This window comes from Podarcis melisellensis (genome assembly GCF_964234715.1).
Source record: "Podarcis melisellensis genome assembly, chromosome: 12".
Taxonomy (NCBI): Eukaryota; Metazoa; Chordata; class Lepidosauria; order Squamata; family Lacertidae; genus Podarcis; species Podarcis melisellensis.
The window spans coordinates 32,960,830-32,974,640 of record NC_138544.1 but is presented as its reverse complement, the minus strand read 5'-3'; the positions used below and the strand labels follow the sequence as shown (position 1 = coordinate 32,974,640).

The following is a 13,811-nucleotide window of genomic DNA, read 5'->3' as shown; positions in this document are numbered from 1 at the left end:
GATTACGGGAACGAAGTGCATGCCTGCCTCTCTTCCCTCACCCTCAAACCCTCCCACCACAATGCTAATACTTTGAAAACTCACTCTATTGTGTCGGGGATTTTTAAAAGGCACAGTTAGATCCTGGGACATGAAGGCCTGATTTTCATGTCCGGATTGGCAGTAAGTATGGACCAGACGACAGGAAATTGCTTTTTCGCACAACCTAAAATTAATGCGTGGAATTGGCTGCCATGAGATGGAGGAGTGATGGCCACTAGAGGGAGGAAGAGGATTTTACCTTTATATTCCACCTTTCCTTCAGGAAACTCAAGCTGGCACACATAGTTCTCTCCCTCCCCATTTTTATACTCACAGCAACCCTGTGAGGTAGGTTAGGCTGAGAGACGGTGACTGGCCCAGTGAGCGTCATGACTGAGTCAGGATTTGAACCCTGGTCTCCCAGGTTGCAGTCCAACACTCTAACCTCTACAGCACGTTGGTTTATGCAAAGTTGTGGAGGGTAGAGTCTTATCTGTGGCTACAAGCAATGACAGCTGTATGCCACCTTCAGGTTCAAAGGCAGTTTGCCATGGAATACATTGGGTGATGAATATTACCCTCATGCCCTGCTTTTGGACTTCCCAGTGGCACCATGTCAGCCACAGGGGGAAACTGGATGCTAAACTAAATGAGTCTTTGGCATAATTGTTCTTGTTTTGCACTTCATATTTGCATGGTTCCCTGGTCACTGTGTCATCTGAAGGGAAGCTGCCATTCTCAGATGTGTGCAGTCCAACAGAGGAACTCCCATGACTGACCGGTGCTACTGACTTGTGCAGTGTGGTGTTTTATTGAAACGTGCCCTCTCATGGCAACAGTTGACATGTGCCACTTCTGGATGAGCTCCCTGATATGGTAAATACCATCTCCCACCATGAGAAGGCCACATTCAAATGAAATCTTTGCCCTGCCAAATTTACTTGTCTTAAATCAGCACGTATCAACTTTGAGATGAAAGTAAAACAATAGTTAGTCCTTCAGTTCTCAGTACCAGTGCTCTCCAGACAGTGTGACGTCATTGAAACATAGGCCAGGAGAACCCACTCACTTTGTCAGACAACCCCATGTATTTCCACAGCCCCACTTCATTTTTAATACTTCGTATCTGTCGCACTAGATGGGCTTTTTGAAGTATGTGGACTCCCAACAAGCCAGTTTTGGTGGTCTTGCATATCGATAGGCACATCAGGTATTTGAGTACCATCAGAAAGTGTGCCACTATGATGCCTCTCTCATGAAACGATGATGCCACCCTCACACACCTGATCTTTGAAATATGCTTGTTACAGATCCTTGATGATGGACAGTCTCCCAAGCACAGCCAATCCCCAAATCGCGCCTTTCAGGAATGGAGCGTGCAACAGGTTACCAACTGGCTAATGAGCCTGAATCTAGAACAGTATGTCCCTGAGTTCACTGCCCAAAATATAAACGGAGAGCGTCTCGTTCAGCTGGATGGCAGTAAGCTTAAGGTAATTGCCTCTCACTGTGGCAAACAAGATTCAGAATTCTGTTTGTGCCCAAGGGGTCTGTTAGTGGGAAATATTTGTCTTGGATGCCAAAAAATAAAATAAAAATATTCTTACTACTAACAAAGCCCACACTAGCAAGTAGCAAATAATGGAAGCGGTGCAAGTTGCTGGAGATTTTGATTATGCTGCTGATATAATAACAGTTGGAACCCTGAATACATCATTATCTCTGAAAATAAAGCCCTGGATGCACAGTACTCGGTGTTAAAAGTTAATGGGCAGTTTTCAATATACCAAGCTTAATTCTATATAGCAAAAGTGTTCTTTCTTTCTTTTTTAACTTGAAAAAGGACAGTGCTAGAGCACAAACAAAATGGCCTACGCGGCCAGGGGTAATTGCACCTTTGGCCAAATTATTAGAGACTTTAGTTCTATCACATTTCACTTTGTGCCATGCTGAATAGGTAACTGCCTCTGCTTGCAGTGTTAATTTTGTATCATTAATGTAGGGAAATTACCAGGGAGATAGTCACGGGTCACTTTGAATCTAGAAAATGCAGTTGTATTGTATGTATTATTGTTACTGTGTAATACACACACACACACACACACACACACACACACACACACACACACACACACGGTGAGTTCTATTTTCCATAAAAATAAATAGGCAGACCCAGAATGCAGCTTCTGGGGCCCAGCAGGGCTCACCAGTGCCAACACTTGCCCTGGGCCCTTCACATTGGGCAGTTGAATCTGTGAGCCTCATCTTTAGTTTCCCACAATGCCCTGTAGTCAGGCACCCCAAGGCACTGTGGGAAATGAAAAACGATGGCTCCCAGCTAACCCTTGGAATGCTGCCATCAACGCCACTCTCAGGCAAGCTCAGGGGGACGCATCAACGTAAAAGAGGGTCCTAACCTATTTTGGCTAGGGCTTTCTTAAGTCTGTGGCCACCCCTGAAGGTATAGATATGTGTGCATACATATACACACATTCATTCGCTCCCCATGCAGCAGCATCAAAAGGCTCTTGTAGATGTCAGCTTACCCACTACAACTGGAACCATACCTGGAAGCAAATCAAGAAGTAGCTCATTAAACACGTTCTTGCTGGGCTTTGCAGCAGCTATTTGCCAGGGAGATGTTGTAGTTGTTATTCCCCCTCATGCTGATCTTGCTAGTATTTTTGGAATAGCAGTGATCAGCCTAAGGGATCACTTCTGGCAACATCTGGCTTTTAGGCACCTGGAACCCTCACTTGGCAGGCTGTCACTCTAGAGCAGCACAGTCCCAGTGGGAAAAGCAAGCGTTCAAAATGCACCTTTCATGGCCCGTACTCATTAGGTGAGAGCAGCTCACACATGCAGGACTAATTTAAACCAGTGTTGCTGATGAGTAATGACTGGGAGGTTTTGTATAGGGACTGGTGCTCAGTTCAGGATATGCAAGGCTATAAGCAAAGGCAATTGGGGCTGCATTTATGGATACCGTTGCATTAATACTGTGGACTGAGGAAGCTTGCATGCAAACATTGCACTAGTCCTTTTTTGTACGAAAGGCAGAAGACACTGGTGTGAGTTGGCTATCCCTCTTTTTGTCGAATGAGGGTGTCAAGCTGTGAAAGAACACTGGGTTATTCTCCACCCAACTTAAATGTTTAGAAGGTGCTACAAATTAAATTGTTGCTCTCTTTCTTTCCTTGCTCTTAGGCCCTTGGCATGACATCTTCCCAAGACAGAGCTGTCATTAAAAAGAAAATTAAAGAAATGAGAGTGTCTATAGAGAAAGCTCGCAAAGCTCAAGAGAAGATGGAGAAGCAAAGGGAAAAACTTAGGAAGAAAGAAAAAGAGCAGCTTCAGAGGAAGCCCCGAAAGCCGGAGAAGCGCTCACCAGATCCAACAGAGGGAGCTAATGAGCAGTGATGAATAAGAGTTGATGATTATTCTATTAGGAACCGGGGAAGAGGCTTTCAGGGAAGCAACTCAAAAAGCGAGTCTTGTTTTCCTTCCCTACCTCCTTGTCTTCATTACACAGAGCTCTGTACTCATATCTGAGGCTTTAACTAGAATAAATAGGGGAAATGAACACTGTGTAGCTACACTTTCCTGCAGTTGGTGGACACGCTGGTACTTTTGGCCTACTCGGCCGGCCGCAAGCCCTGACTGCACTTTGCATTTTCTCATAAGCGGGCTGGCCAACCAAGTCTGGGCCAGCCTCCAGAGCCTTTCCCTTTCCCCATCCCCACTCCATCCTTTGCATTGGGCTGGTTGTGTCTGGCCCCTTCCGCAAATCAGCATAGGACACGGTAGGACGCAGCTTGCTGTACTGTAAACCTGAAGATTGCCTCCAGAAACGGGCAACGCTTGAGAAGCTTTCACTGGACCTGTGAAAGGGAGCAAACTGGAATCGGCTGCGTATCGGGTTATCGTTTGTTTTCACGGGAACAGCCGCCCCGCTTTGACACCTCAGCCCTCCAATTCTCTGAAGCGGGGCTCTGTTTGCAGTGATGCTCAGAGGTGATGCTGGCTTCATCTCTGCAGCCATGGTTTCAAGACTTGAAACAACACAGTGGAGATGACAGGCAGCAGAGTCTGTCTCATCAGAGAGGGAGGCAATCCTTTATTTTATTTCCCCCCTTTCCCATGTGAACTACACAGCAGTTTAGCTCAAGAAGGAAGCAGGGCCTTAACTTGCTAATACAAGAGCAGAGAGTAACATTTACCCTCTTAGCATGTGGGTGAGGCTAGGTTTCTAATACTAGGTTGGGGCTTGTGCTAGAACTTTAGAATACAGTTTTCCCTTTGTTTTCCTCGGGGTCAAGGGAGGGGGTGTCCCTAGCTACTCTCTCCTGTAGCATGAGATTCCTTTTTCCAACTGATAGTGGACGGAAAACTCTTGCTTCTTTTCTAAGGAATACGCCCCACCCATTTTCAGCACAGAGCGTGGTGAGGGGCAAGGGGTGGATGGGAGCGAGTATGAGACTGGCTGGTTGCAGACCTGGGATTTGACCAGCTGAAATTGAGTTGCAGAATGAACCCTACTTAAGGCTAAAATGTGTACTTAACGAGAGAGAGAGAGAGAGAGAGAGAGAGAGAGAGAGAGAGAGAGAGAGATGCCAATTAAGACAATGTGAGTTTCAGAATTAAATACTGTCCCGTTAGTAGAATCAGTGGAGTAGAAAGCGAAAAGGAATCCCAGTAAATGAGACTTTTCAGTAAACGTTGGACAATAGCCTCATTTCCCTTTTGGGGCATTGCACAAGTGCAGAGGATCTGATTCCAGCCACCTGTTCTGTGGTTAATTCATTTTTGGTTAGCTCTTGGTGCTGCCTTTCGCAGAACTAGGGACTAAGATTCAACAGGCAGAAAATTGGGCTCAAATGATGAATGCGATTAAAAGGATTCTGTTAATCATTTATACATTTTAGCAGCCAGATTTACTTTAAAGCCTACCTGGGCTTCTCACTGGAGTGCTGCTAGCAAGTTCCATCCAGTACAGGAGGTCACATTGTCGTTTCAGCCATGATAGTCTCTCCTCCCCCCCCCTTTTGTACATGCGTCGCTGCATGTGGCTCATCTCTCTGATGGCTTTCTGCATCCCCACAAGCCCAGTGCAGTTTTTTTCGTGTTCCCGATACAACATTTGAACTGAAAATCTGCAGCTAGAATAACAAATCTCTGCAGTCAAGGACACTGTTTTAGATATAGTGATGCTTTGGGGCGGTCACCACACCCCGTATGACTCTGGAGAGAGGGCATATTTTCAGCACTGAAAAAGAATGCTTCTCAAGACGCAAATTCAACAGAAAACTCAGATGGAAATCTGTTCAGACTAGTGTTCTTTGGTTTATTTTAAGAGGTTAAAAGGTTTTGTTTAGATAAAAAAGATTATCTGGGAGAAACTGGAGATGTACTATTTTTAGCTATGAATGCATTAAGGTTAAATGCATTAGATGCTCATTTTCTCTTTTAAGTTATGTTTACATGCTTGTAATTTAAACTGGATGTATATACTAGTAACATCTATGAGCACATTCCTCTGCTTTACATTATTTATATCCTCTCTTTTGTTTTTCTAAGATCCCTGGGGGACGATATTGCGTTGTATATTGATTTTTTTGCATCCCTGCTGTTTAGGACCGTGTAAATTGGGTTTTATCGCCGCAGATAACTACTTTTGATTTATATCCTGTAATTGTTCTCTTTCTTCGTTTATTGCTTGGTGGCAATTTGGGAGTCGAGCACTGAATTTTAATCTGATTTTTTTTTTAAGAAAAAAAGTGAAAGTGGTCAAAATGTAAAAGAAAAAAGACACTCCTAAAGAACTACAGTTAAGAAAGAAATGCATAAAATGCAAAAGGGGGGAGCATATCTGAAGCAGAACAGACCAGGCAAGGGGACAGAGTTCTCCTTCTCATGGACACGAGGCAGTTTTTGCTTGTTCCTCTTTCTGCTCCTCTCCTAAACATTTTTGAAATGTTCCTAAAAGTGTTTCCAATCTTTTATTTAAAATGAGATCAGAGGGGTATTTCCGATGTCATAGGAGTAGCGGTCCTGGTGTGAGCGTTGCTGGGGCTTGTTTCTCAACAGTTGTCAGCGCGGCAACCACAGCTTCTTCCCCTCCTTGCCTTTCAAATGGTAGGAGAAGATGCTCTGCGCAGACCTTGCCCTTTGCCACACGCCTACGGAAGACACAGGCAGCCAGCATGGACCAAATACATGCTCAGCTGTCTGGGCTTCCCTTGTTTGCAGCCAAAGTGAGATGTGCTCCTAGGAACTGTAAGCCGCCTTTAGTCTTCAGATGACAGTCAAGAGCGTTTGGTCTGTTCAGTATACTGGAACTGGAGAATGGAGCGCTTCTTCCTCCCCTCGTTATTAGCTCAGATTTTGCCAATCCTGAGCATCCCCCAGACCTGTAATAAAAGTACACTGATCTCTGGAGCATACCCCAGAGCTGGGTGGGGGTGTTGCACCGACATTTAGCCGTGTTTGCCCCCAAAGTGTGGGCTCCGCCTGAGTTCCTTCTCTTGCTCGTTCCGTTAGACAGGGCTCAGCCACAGCACAACGATTCAGCAGCTTCCCACCGGCTTCACAACCACTAAGGCAGGCTGCTACATATTTTGGTTATAAGCACTTCCACAATGCATTCTCCAATAGGGTGGTGGTGTTAGCAGTCGGCAAAGTTAGATGCTTAACAAAGTTCCCTGCAAACTGAAGATTCCAACGCAGGAACGAGAGTTTGGGCAGTGCGGGGGGGGGGGAGGAGAGGGGGTCTGCAGGGGCAGGACCCACTCAGTTCATGCAGACCAAACTAGATCAGAACCTGATCAAAAACAATGTTCCACAGAGTTCCCAACCACTGCCTGGCCCCCTCCTGTGTTGTTTGGGTTACCCGCTTGCAGTCTGGGAAGAGGAAAGGCCCTACAGGATATGTGGGAAATGCGGTAGCCTAAGGGCTTCATCCTGCCTGAGGTAGCTGGTGAAGCCATCGCCTGTCACATGGTTCCTGCACACCAGAGCCTTCATATCTGTGTGCATATATACCTCTGGGGCATTGCTGGCCTGCACACATGCAGAAGGATCCCCCTTGGTGCAAAGTCTGTGATGGTTGGGCATTAAGTCACTTAAGAAGAGAGAAAAGGACCTTCCACTACTTTTCCTTTCATTGCATTAGTCTCGCATTTGGTTAAACAGGACTGTGAGACTAAAGACCCACCAAAGAGAGAAATGGAGGGTTGCTACATAGCTAGTGTGTCTAGTTGTATGACACTTTGCACAGTTTGTTGACCTATGTGTTGAGAGAAAGCTCTTAAAAACAGGGTATGTAAGTTTTAGAAGGTCTTTCTTGAGTATAGAAAAAGGGTCAGAGGTGACGATGGGTGATTATCGTTTGTTGGCATCGGGAGATTGCCCTTCCGTCTCTGCCTTCAGTGATAACATTCTTGTTTCTCTCTTAATTAATGCTTGGGATTCCTTTCTGCATTGCACTTGCAAGATGTTACCCAGCTCCTTGAAAGTCTCTCCCCTGCAGAAACATGATTTGTATGAATGCTTAACACCGAATGACCACCAAGTCAGACACGTAAACCGAGAGCCGTTTCCAGAACTTTGTCAGATGTAATTTAGAATTAGTGCCATTTATTTAACATTCAGACCAATATGTTTTCTGATATAGGAATAAATCCTCTTGGTTTCTCTTATTTATAACCTGTACTTAAACTGTGCCTCAGCAGGAGAAAGTGTCGCTTTGTTTCTCTCTTCCTAAGTATAGAAAACAACAACCGGTCAGCAAACTTGTTTCTTTGCGAAGAATGCTGGAAAGAAGAAAAAGATTTTTCTCAAGACTGTATTCATTTGCGTAGTTTGGAAGTTTCTACTCATTTAAGAAAAATTGTATGTAAACAGAGGGTATAGAGTTGATTTTGGACTTATTTTTCATTGAATCAAAATAATGAAAGATATTCAGCAAAACTGGAAGGTTTTCAGAGGTGAACTGTTTTGAAAACAGACTCGTGTGTGTGCCCATTTTTGCACACAAATATATGTGGCTCCGGAAGTTGGGCATGGAGCCTGAAACATATAGACAGCCCACAAGAGGGTGCTAGTCAAGCAGACCCCAAGGAAAATGACTCTTCACCACAAGGCAGGAAAGAATTTGACTCTGGGCCCAACCTCTTGCATGTTAAGCAAGTGGAATGGTTGTCCATTAAAACATTTTATAGTTGAGGGACCACAAGATTTTAAACAGAACGTTTTCTTAAAACTTCTATTTCCCAGTGTTTTCTCTGGATGTCTTTATGCATGTTGTTCTTTTGGCAGAATCAATTTAGTAGAGATTTGCTATTAAGAAGAAATCACTTCTTTTGGATATTTTGTAAACTGTATGCTTGAATTCTATTGGAAAGGTAGTTTTTCGCCGAGCCGGATTGTGACTTCGCCAATCAACACTTGCAATTGTCGAGTCATTCGCATATTTCACAGTCCCTTTGGGTTGATGGTTTCTCCTCCTCCCCTTTTATTTTCATTGCATTCCTCTGACACTGGAAAAATGGCGATTTATGCCGCTATTGACCTGGGCACAAGTAGAGTCATTCTCATAACTGGAAAAAGAAAGTCGACCTTTGTAGGTTTTGAGTATAAGGTGCATGCATCTTATTTAGAATGTGAAGTTGTTCTTCTGCAAATAGTGGTTGCTTCTTTCATTTGGATGTTTGTGATGCACCACACCTCTCCACTTATTTTAGTGCACTTCAAATAGCCCTTTTTCTTGGTATCCTCATAACACTGTGAAGGCAACATCAGAGGATGCAGAGTATGAGGTGGACACTGATGCTGGATCTCCCCCTCCTGGAAACTGGAGCACTTTTCTCATGGGGTTACAGTATGGTCTCCAGCTGTTGATCTAGGCCATGGATGGGGAAGCCTTCCAGTTACTGAACTACAACTCCCATCATCCCTGACCACTGGATACACTGACTGGGGTTGATGGAAGCGGCATCTGGAGGGCCGTAGGTTTTCCACCACTGACTCAGACTTCTGATTTTATCTTCACAGTGCAGGAAGGAGCTCCCACACCCTACAGGGAAAAGTTCCCACACTCTTCCTTGCACAACTACCAGTGAAACAAATGGCTTGAAGCAGCGGTGCTCAGTGAACGAGCCTTCGTTTATCAAAAAGAAGTCATCTTTTATTTCAGAAGGCTGGGGTTAGCTTTAAATGGACATTGATGGAGCCTTGAGCTTATTGTAAACACCCCTAGCTGCACAGGGCCACAGCTAGCTAGGAAAAGGATAACTCAGAACTACTGAAGTAGACCCCAGAAGAAGAGCAAGAAAGCCAATTTAAAATGCCAGCAAAACCTCTAAATGGCAATGACCCCAGGAAACACTTGCCCAGCCAGAAATATTTTCCTTGTCAGTTTGTCACTTTAGCTCTTGCTTTTGTAAGGAGTTTTGCGTTCATAACTGCAATACAAACCATTGTTGGCTTCGCTAGTGTTGCATCTGGCTAAAACAAGACAGCCCAAAGCCGCCCATGAGAAGTGCACTGTGTGACCCCATTGCTTTGAAACAGATTGTTGGCTTGTCAGTCAAAGGGGAGGGGGAGGGGGAACTGTGTGTTGGGGAGGTGTTAATGTATGAATTGCATGTTATCCTGGTATTTTAGTTCATTTTTTAGTTTTGTACATCTAGGTGTCAAATCATCTGCATGGAAGATGCTGCTGCAATGCCCTGTCTGAGTTTGTATGCTTGTGCTTTCTTAATTTGTCCTTCTTTTTCAAAAGATTTAACTTCCCAGGAAAAACAACATCTCTCTACATTTAGTTACTTGGAGGCATTAAGATAAAAATGAGAACAAAAAAAATAAAATCCAGTTGCCCTTCGTATTCTTACAGATTCTTTTTTTAAAGAAAAAACTGTGATTAATTTGTTAGTGTATATAAACTTATTGCCAATGAGTATTGTTGTTAGACAACGAATGCAATAAATGAAATACTGAAACCCCTCAGTGGAATTGTGTTTTGTCCTCACCAGCTCACTGTAGCTCTGGGGAAGGCTAGGCCCACAAGCATGGTGAAATTTGCATGCAGCAAAGGGGGAAAGGAAATGTGAGTTCTGTCTTGGAAAGCACCCTGGGCTTCCTAGCATTAACCCTTAGCTGGAAGTAGAGCATGATATACTTAATCTCGGGGTTGTGGGTTCAAACCCCACATTGGGCAAAATAATTTCTGCATTGGAGGGGGCTGGACCAGTTGACCCTCACGGTCAACCTTCCAAACTACAATTCTATGAAATGAATTGTACATCTGAGCCTCTAACCTTATGCAGGATTACACCCATGGAGAGGAAGAGGCCTCTGCTTTCACCTCAGACTCTTTGGAGTACTCAGAAGTTGACAAGTACATTTTGCTGGGGTTGAAAATTCCCACAGCTGCGTAATAGTTTTCCTTCAAACGGGAAAGCTTTTCACAAGTTTGGAAAAAAGCACAAGGCTTAGGACTTCCTCAGTGGCATGAATGTTGTGCCTCTATGCGCTGTATCTGAGGCACTCAGCCAAATAAATACCTAGGAAGGGCGCAAAGCTCTTGAGAACAAGCCTCCTTAAAACCAGATTCTTCAGCTGCCTTGACCAACCGACTCAAACCTGACTTTACAGTCCCTCACCCCAACTAAAAGATAACAGCCTTGGCTCTAAATTTAGAATTTAATATTGCACTTACTTACCGGGCAACTTTAAACCAATTTCAAAGTAGCTGGGCAACAAATGTTATTTCGGTCTGCCAAACAACCCCCATGCTTTATAAGCAAAAGTGCCTCAGGGAAGCTTGGCTGAAATCAGCCCTGCCCAGCTGACTTAAAAGCTTAGCATGAAAGTAAAAAAGCAAGGCTCCATCAAATACCTGAAGTGCCCTTCCAGCAAGACCAGAAGGTTTGAGGTAGGATTAAAGTGTTTGCATAGGCAGATCCCAGTACCCACACACTCGCTATCCTAAAATCTGCTTATATGCATGCTCCACAGATCCAGACAGCCAACTTCCTTTGTTTGCGCTTTGCTGGTCGGTGGCAGCCATTTTCTAGTGGAAACCATGGAGAGAGCGGGAGAGCAAGATCAGACAAATCAGTAAGCAGGACAGATCAGGCAAATCGTCCAACCCCCCTTGGCTGCAGCCATTTCAAGAAGAAACCGTGAAGAGGGGCAGGGGGAAGAAATCAGACAAATCCCACATTAGAAGTATTTCTCTAGGAAGTAGTGGAAATCATGGATTCATTATCCAAATGCTGGCCTAACAAAGAGTTTCCACAGAACGCATTGTGTTTGGTAAGAAAGACCTGTGTGTACTTTTATTGTCTGCTAATCCTGTCAACACTTAAAAGTTTAAACTGGTTCTGTTGTCCTAGTTCCCTTGGAAATCCTGCTGGTTATAAGACTATGAAGGTGTTGACAAAGTGGCAAAGTTTCTTTTGGAAGTCAAAAGAAACAAAGATCATCAAACTCAAGACAAAACAAAATGACCGCCTCAATTTCTCTCTCTTTTGTGGTTGGCTGTTTTAACTGTATTTTGTTCTGAAATTGTTCTGTGGGTCTTTGGACCGCAATAAAGATTTTTTATTATTAGTTGGGGCAGTTGGACAGGCATTCCGTTTTGTTTCCAAATGCCTTGAAACTACCTCCCATCCTTAGAGCGCTACAGACAAAGACACACTCAGGAACACATTTGAGTGTGTATTTTGATGCAATTGATCACATATAACTAGAACTAAATTGGAGTGAAGATACAGCACTGGTAGGCAGTAAAAACACCAGCATAAGGCAAGATGGAGAATATCAACTAGTTGCCTAGAGAGTGTGGGTGCATTCCCCCTTTCCATTCTGACTAAGGGCACTGTGACAGCTTTCTTTGCTCTCCATACTATAATTATATGGCTAACTTTAATTGGCCGGTACATGATGCTATGACATCCTCATTTCTCTATGTGACCCCCAATCAGCCGGAATACCATAGGGAACAGGTATTCCAAAGTTTTCATTTAAAAATGGCACCGAAGCAGCAGCAAATCAAGCAAGCAACGACCGAGGAGAGGCAGGAAAAACTCACAAAAGGAACAGCAGGGAAGCAAGTTGTGAAGACCTTTTGCCCCCTCCCCACATTATCAAATCTCTCAGCAAAGACTGAAGACCATCAAAATTCAGTACCACTAAGAAGAGGCAATTACAGCTGCAGTTCAGAATAGGTAACCACTTCATCAGTTCGGTTGAAAGCTGCCCAGATGACAAGGGAAGACTCCCATCAAAATTCATGAAAGGAGGCACTGTCTTAATATCTCCAAACGTTGCTCTCTGCAGTCAACCTTAACTCTTGATAGCTGTAGAAAATAGCCACAGTGACTTCAGAAAGGCCAGCAATGAAGACAACTTACTAGTAGATGCAATCTAAATAAATAAATATTTTTAAAAATTGTCCAGTAGCATCTTAGAGAACTAAGTTTGTTCGGGGTATCTTAGATCTCTCCAATTACCGCCGTTTCGAATCTTCCATTCCTGGGTAAGGCGATTGAGAGAGCGGTTGCCTAACAGCTTGGATGAAACATCGGCTGGATGAAACATCGGCTCTGGATCCATTCCAGTCCGGCTTCCGCGCTGCTCATGGGACTGAGACGGCTCTGGTCGCCCTAACAGATGATCTCCGCAGGCAGCTGGATCGAGGCGGGTCGGGGCTGATTCTTCTAGACCTGTCAGCAGCCTTCGACATGGTCGATCACGAACTCCTGGACCACCGCCTTGCTGACGTGGGGATCCAGGGCACAGTCCTTCAATGGCTGTGCTCATTTCTCTCTGGTCGGGGACAGAGGGTGGCGCTTGGGGGGGAATTTGCATCGCGCCACTCCTTGGTGTGTGGAGTGCCTCAGGGTGCGATTCTCTCCCCGATGCTTTTTAACATCTTTATGCGCCCCCTCGCCCAGCTTGTCCGGAGTTTTGGGCTGGGTTGCCATCAGTATGCCGATGACACCCAACTCTATCTGTTGATGGATGGCCATCCTGACTTGGCCCCAGACACACTGACCAGATGTCTGGAAGCTGTGGCTGGATGGTTACGTGGGAGCCGGTTGAAGTTAAATCCTTCGAAGACAGAGGTCCTCTGGCTGAGACGGGACGATATGGGATTGAGGGGGCAACTCCCATCTCTTGTGGGGGTGCAATTAGTGCCAGCATCGTCCGTTAAGAGTTTGGGTGTAATCTTCGATACCTCCCTCTCTATGGAGGCGCAGATTACAGCTATAACAAAGACGGCATTTTTTCATCTCCGCCAAGCTAAGCAGTTGGCTCCTTATCTCTTTCGTCCTGACCTAGCCACTGTGATCCACGCAACAGTCACCTCCAGACTGGATTATTGTAACTCGCTCTACGTGGGGCTGCCCTTGAGACTGACCCAGAAACTCCAGCGGGTGCAGAATGCCGCGGCGAGACTCCTTATGGGGTCTTCGCTGCGTGATCACATTCATCCGGTACTATACCAGCTGCACTGGCTCCCGGTGGAGTACAGGATCAGGTTTAAGGTGCTGGTTTTAACCTTCAAAGCCCTATATGGCCTAGGACCCTCGTACCTACGGGACCGCCTCTCCTGGTATGTCTCACAGAGGAACTTACGATCTGCAAATAAAAACATCCTGAAGATCCCAGGCTACAGAGAGGTTAGGCTGGCCTCAACTAGAGCCAGGGCTTTCTCGGCCGCGGCTCCAATCTGGTGGAACGCTCTGTCACAACAGACTAGGGTCCTGCGGGACCTGACATCT

At 45.0% G+C, this 13,811-nt stretch overlaps 1 protein-coding gene and 1 long non-coding RNA gene across 15 annotated transcripts in view; one reads left to right on the top strand and one right to left on the bottom strand.

Annotated features, from left to right (window-relative positions):
• Positions 1-5,786, top strand: part of PPP1R9A (protein phosphatase 1 regulatory subunit 9A) — a 151,440-nt gene extending 145,654 nt beyond the window's left edge. For 13 of the 14 annotated variants that reach the window (XM_081931215.1, XM_081931214.1, XM_081931224.1 and 10 more), the window contains 3 exons: positions 1,332-1,514; positions 3,229-4,575; positions 4,614-5,786. In XM_081931215.1, the coding sequence (XP_081787341.1) occupies positions 1,332-1,514; positions 3,229-3,441 (396 nt within the window). In that variant the 3' untranslated portion in view covers positions 3,442-4,575; positions 4,614-5,786. Of the gene's footprint in view, positions 1-1,331; positions 1,515-3,228; positions 4,576-4,607 lie in introns of all 14 variants that reach the window. The other variant, XM_081931222.1, reaches the window with a different exon arrangement.
• Positions 5,064-11,023, bottom strand: LOC309381016. Its single transcript, XR_014173261.1, has 2 exons — positions 10,171-11,023; positions 5,064-10,137 (listed from the first exon to the last, which is right to left on the bottom strand). It is a non-coding gene; the product is annotated as an uncharacterized lncRNA (long non-coding RNA).
• Positions 11,024-13,811: the final 2,788 nt, after the last annotated feature.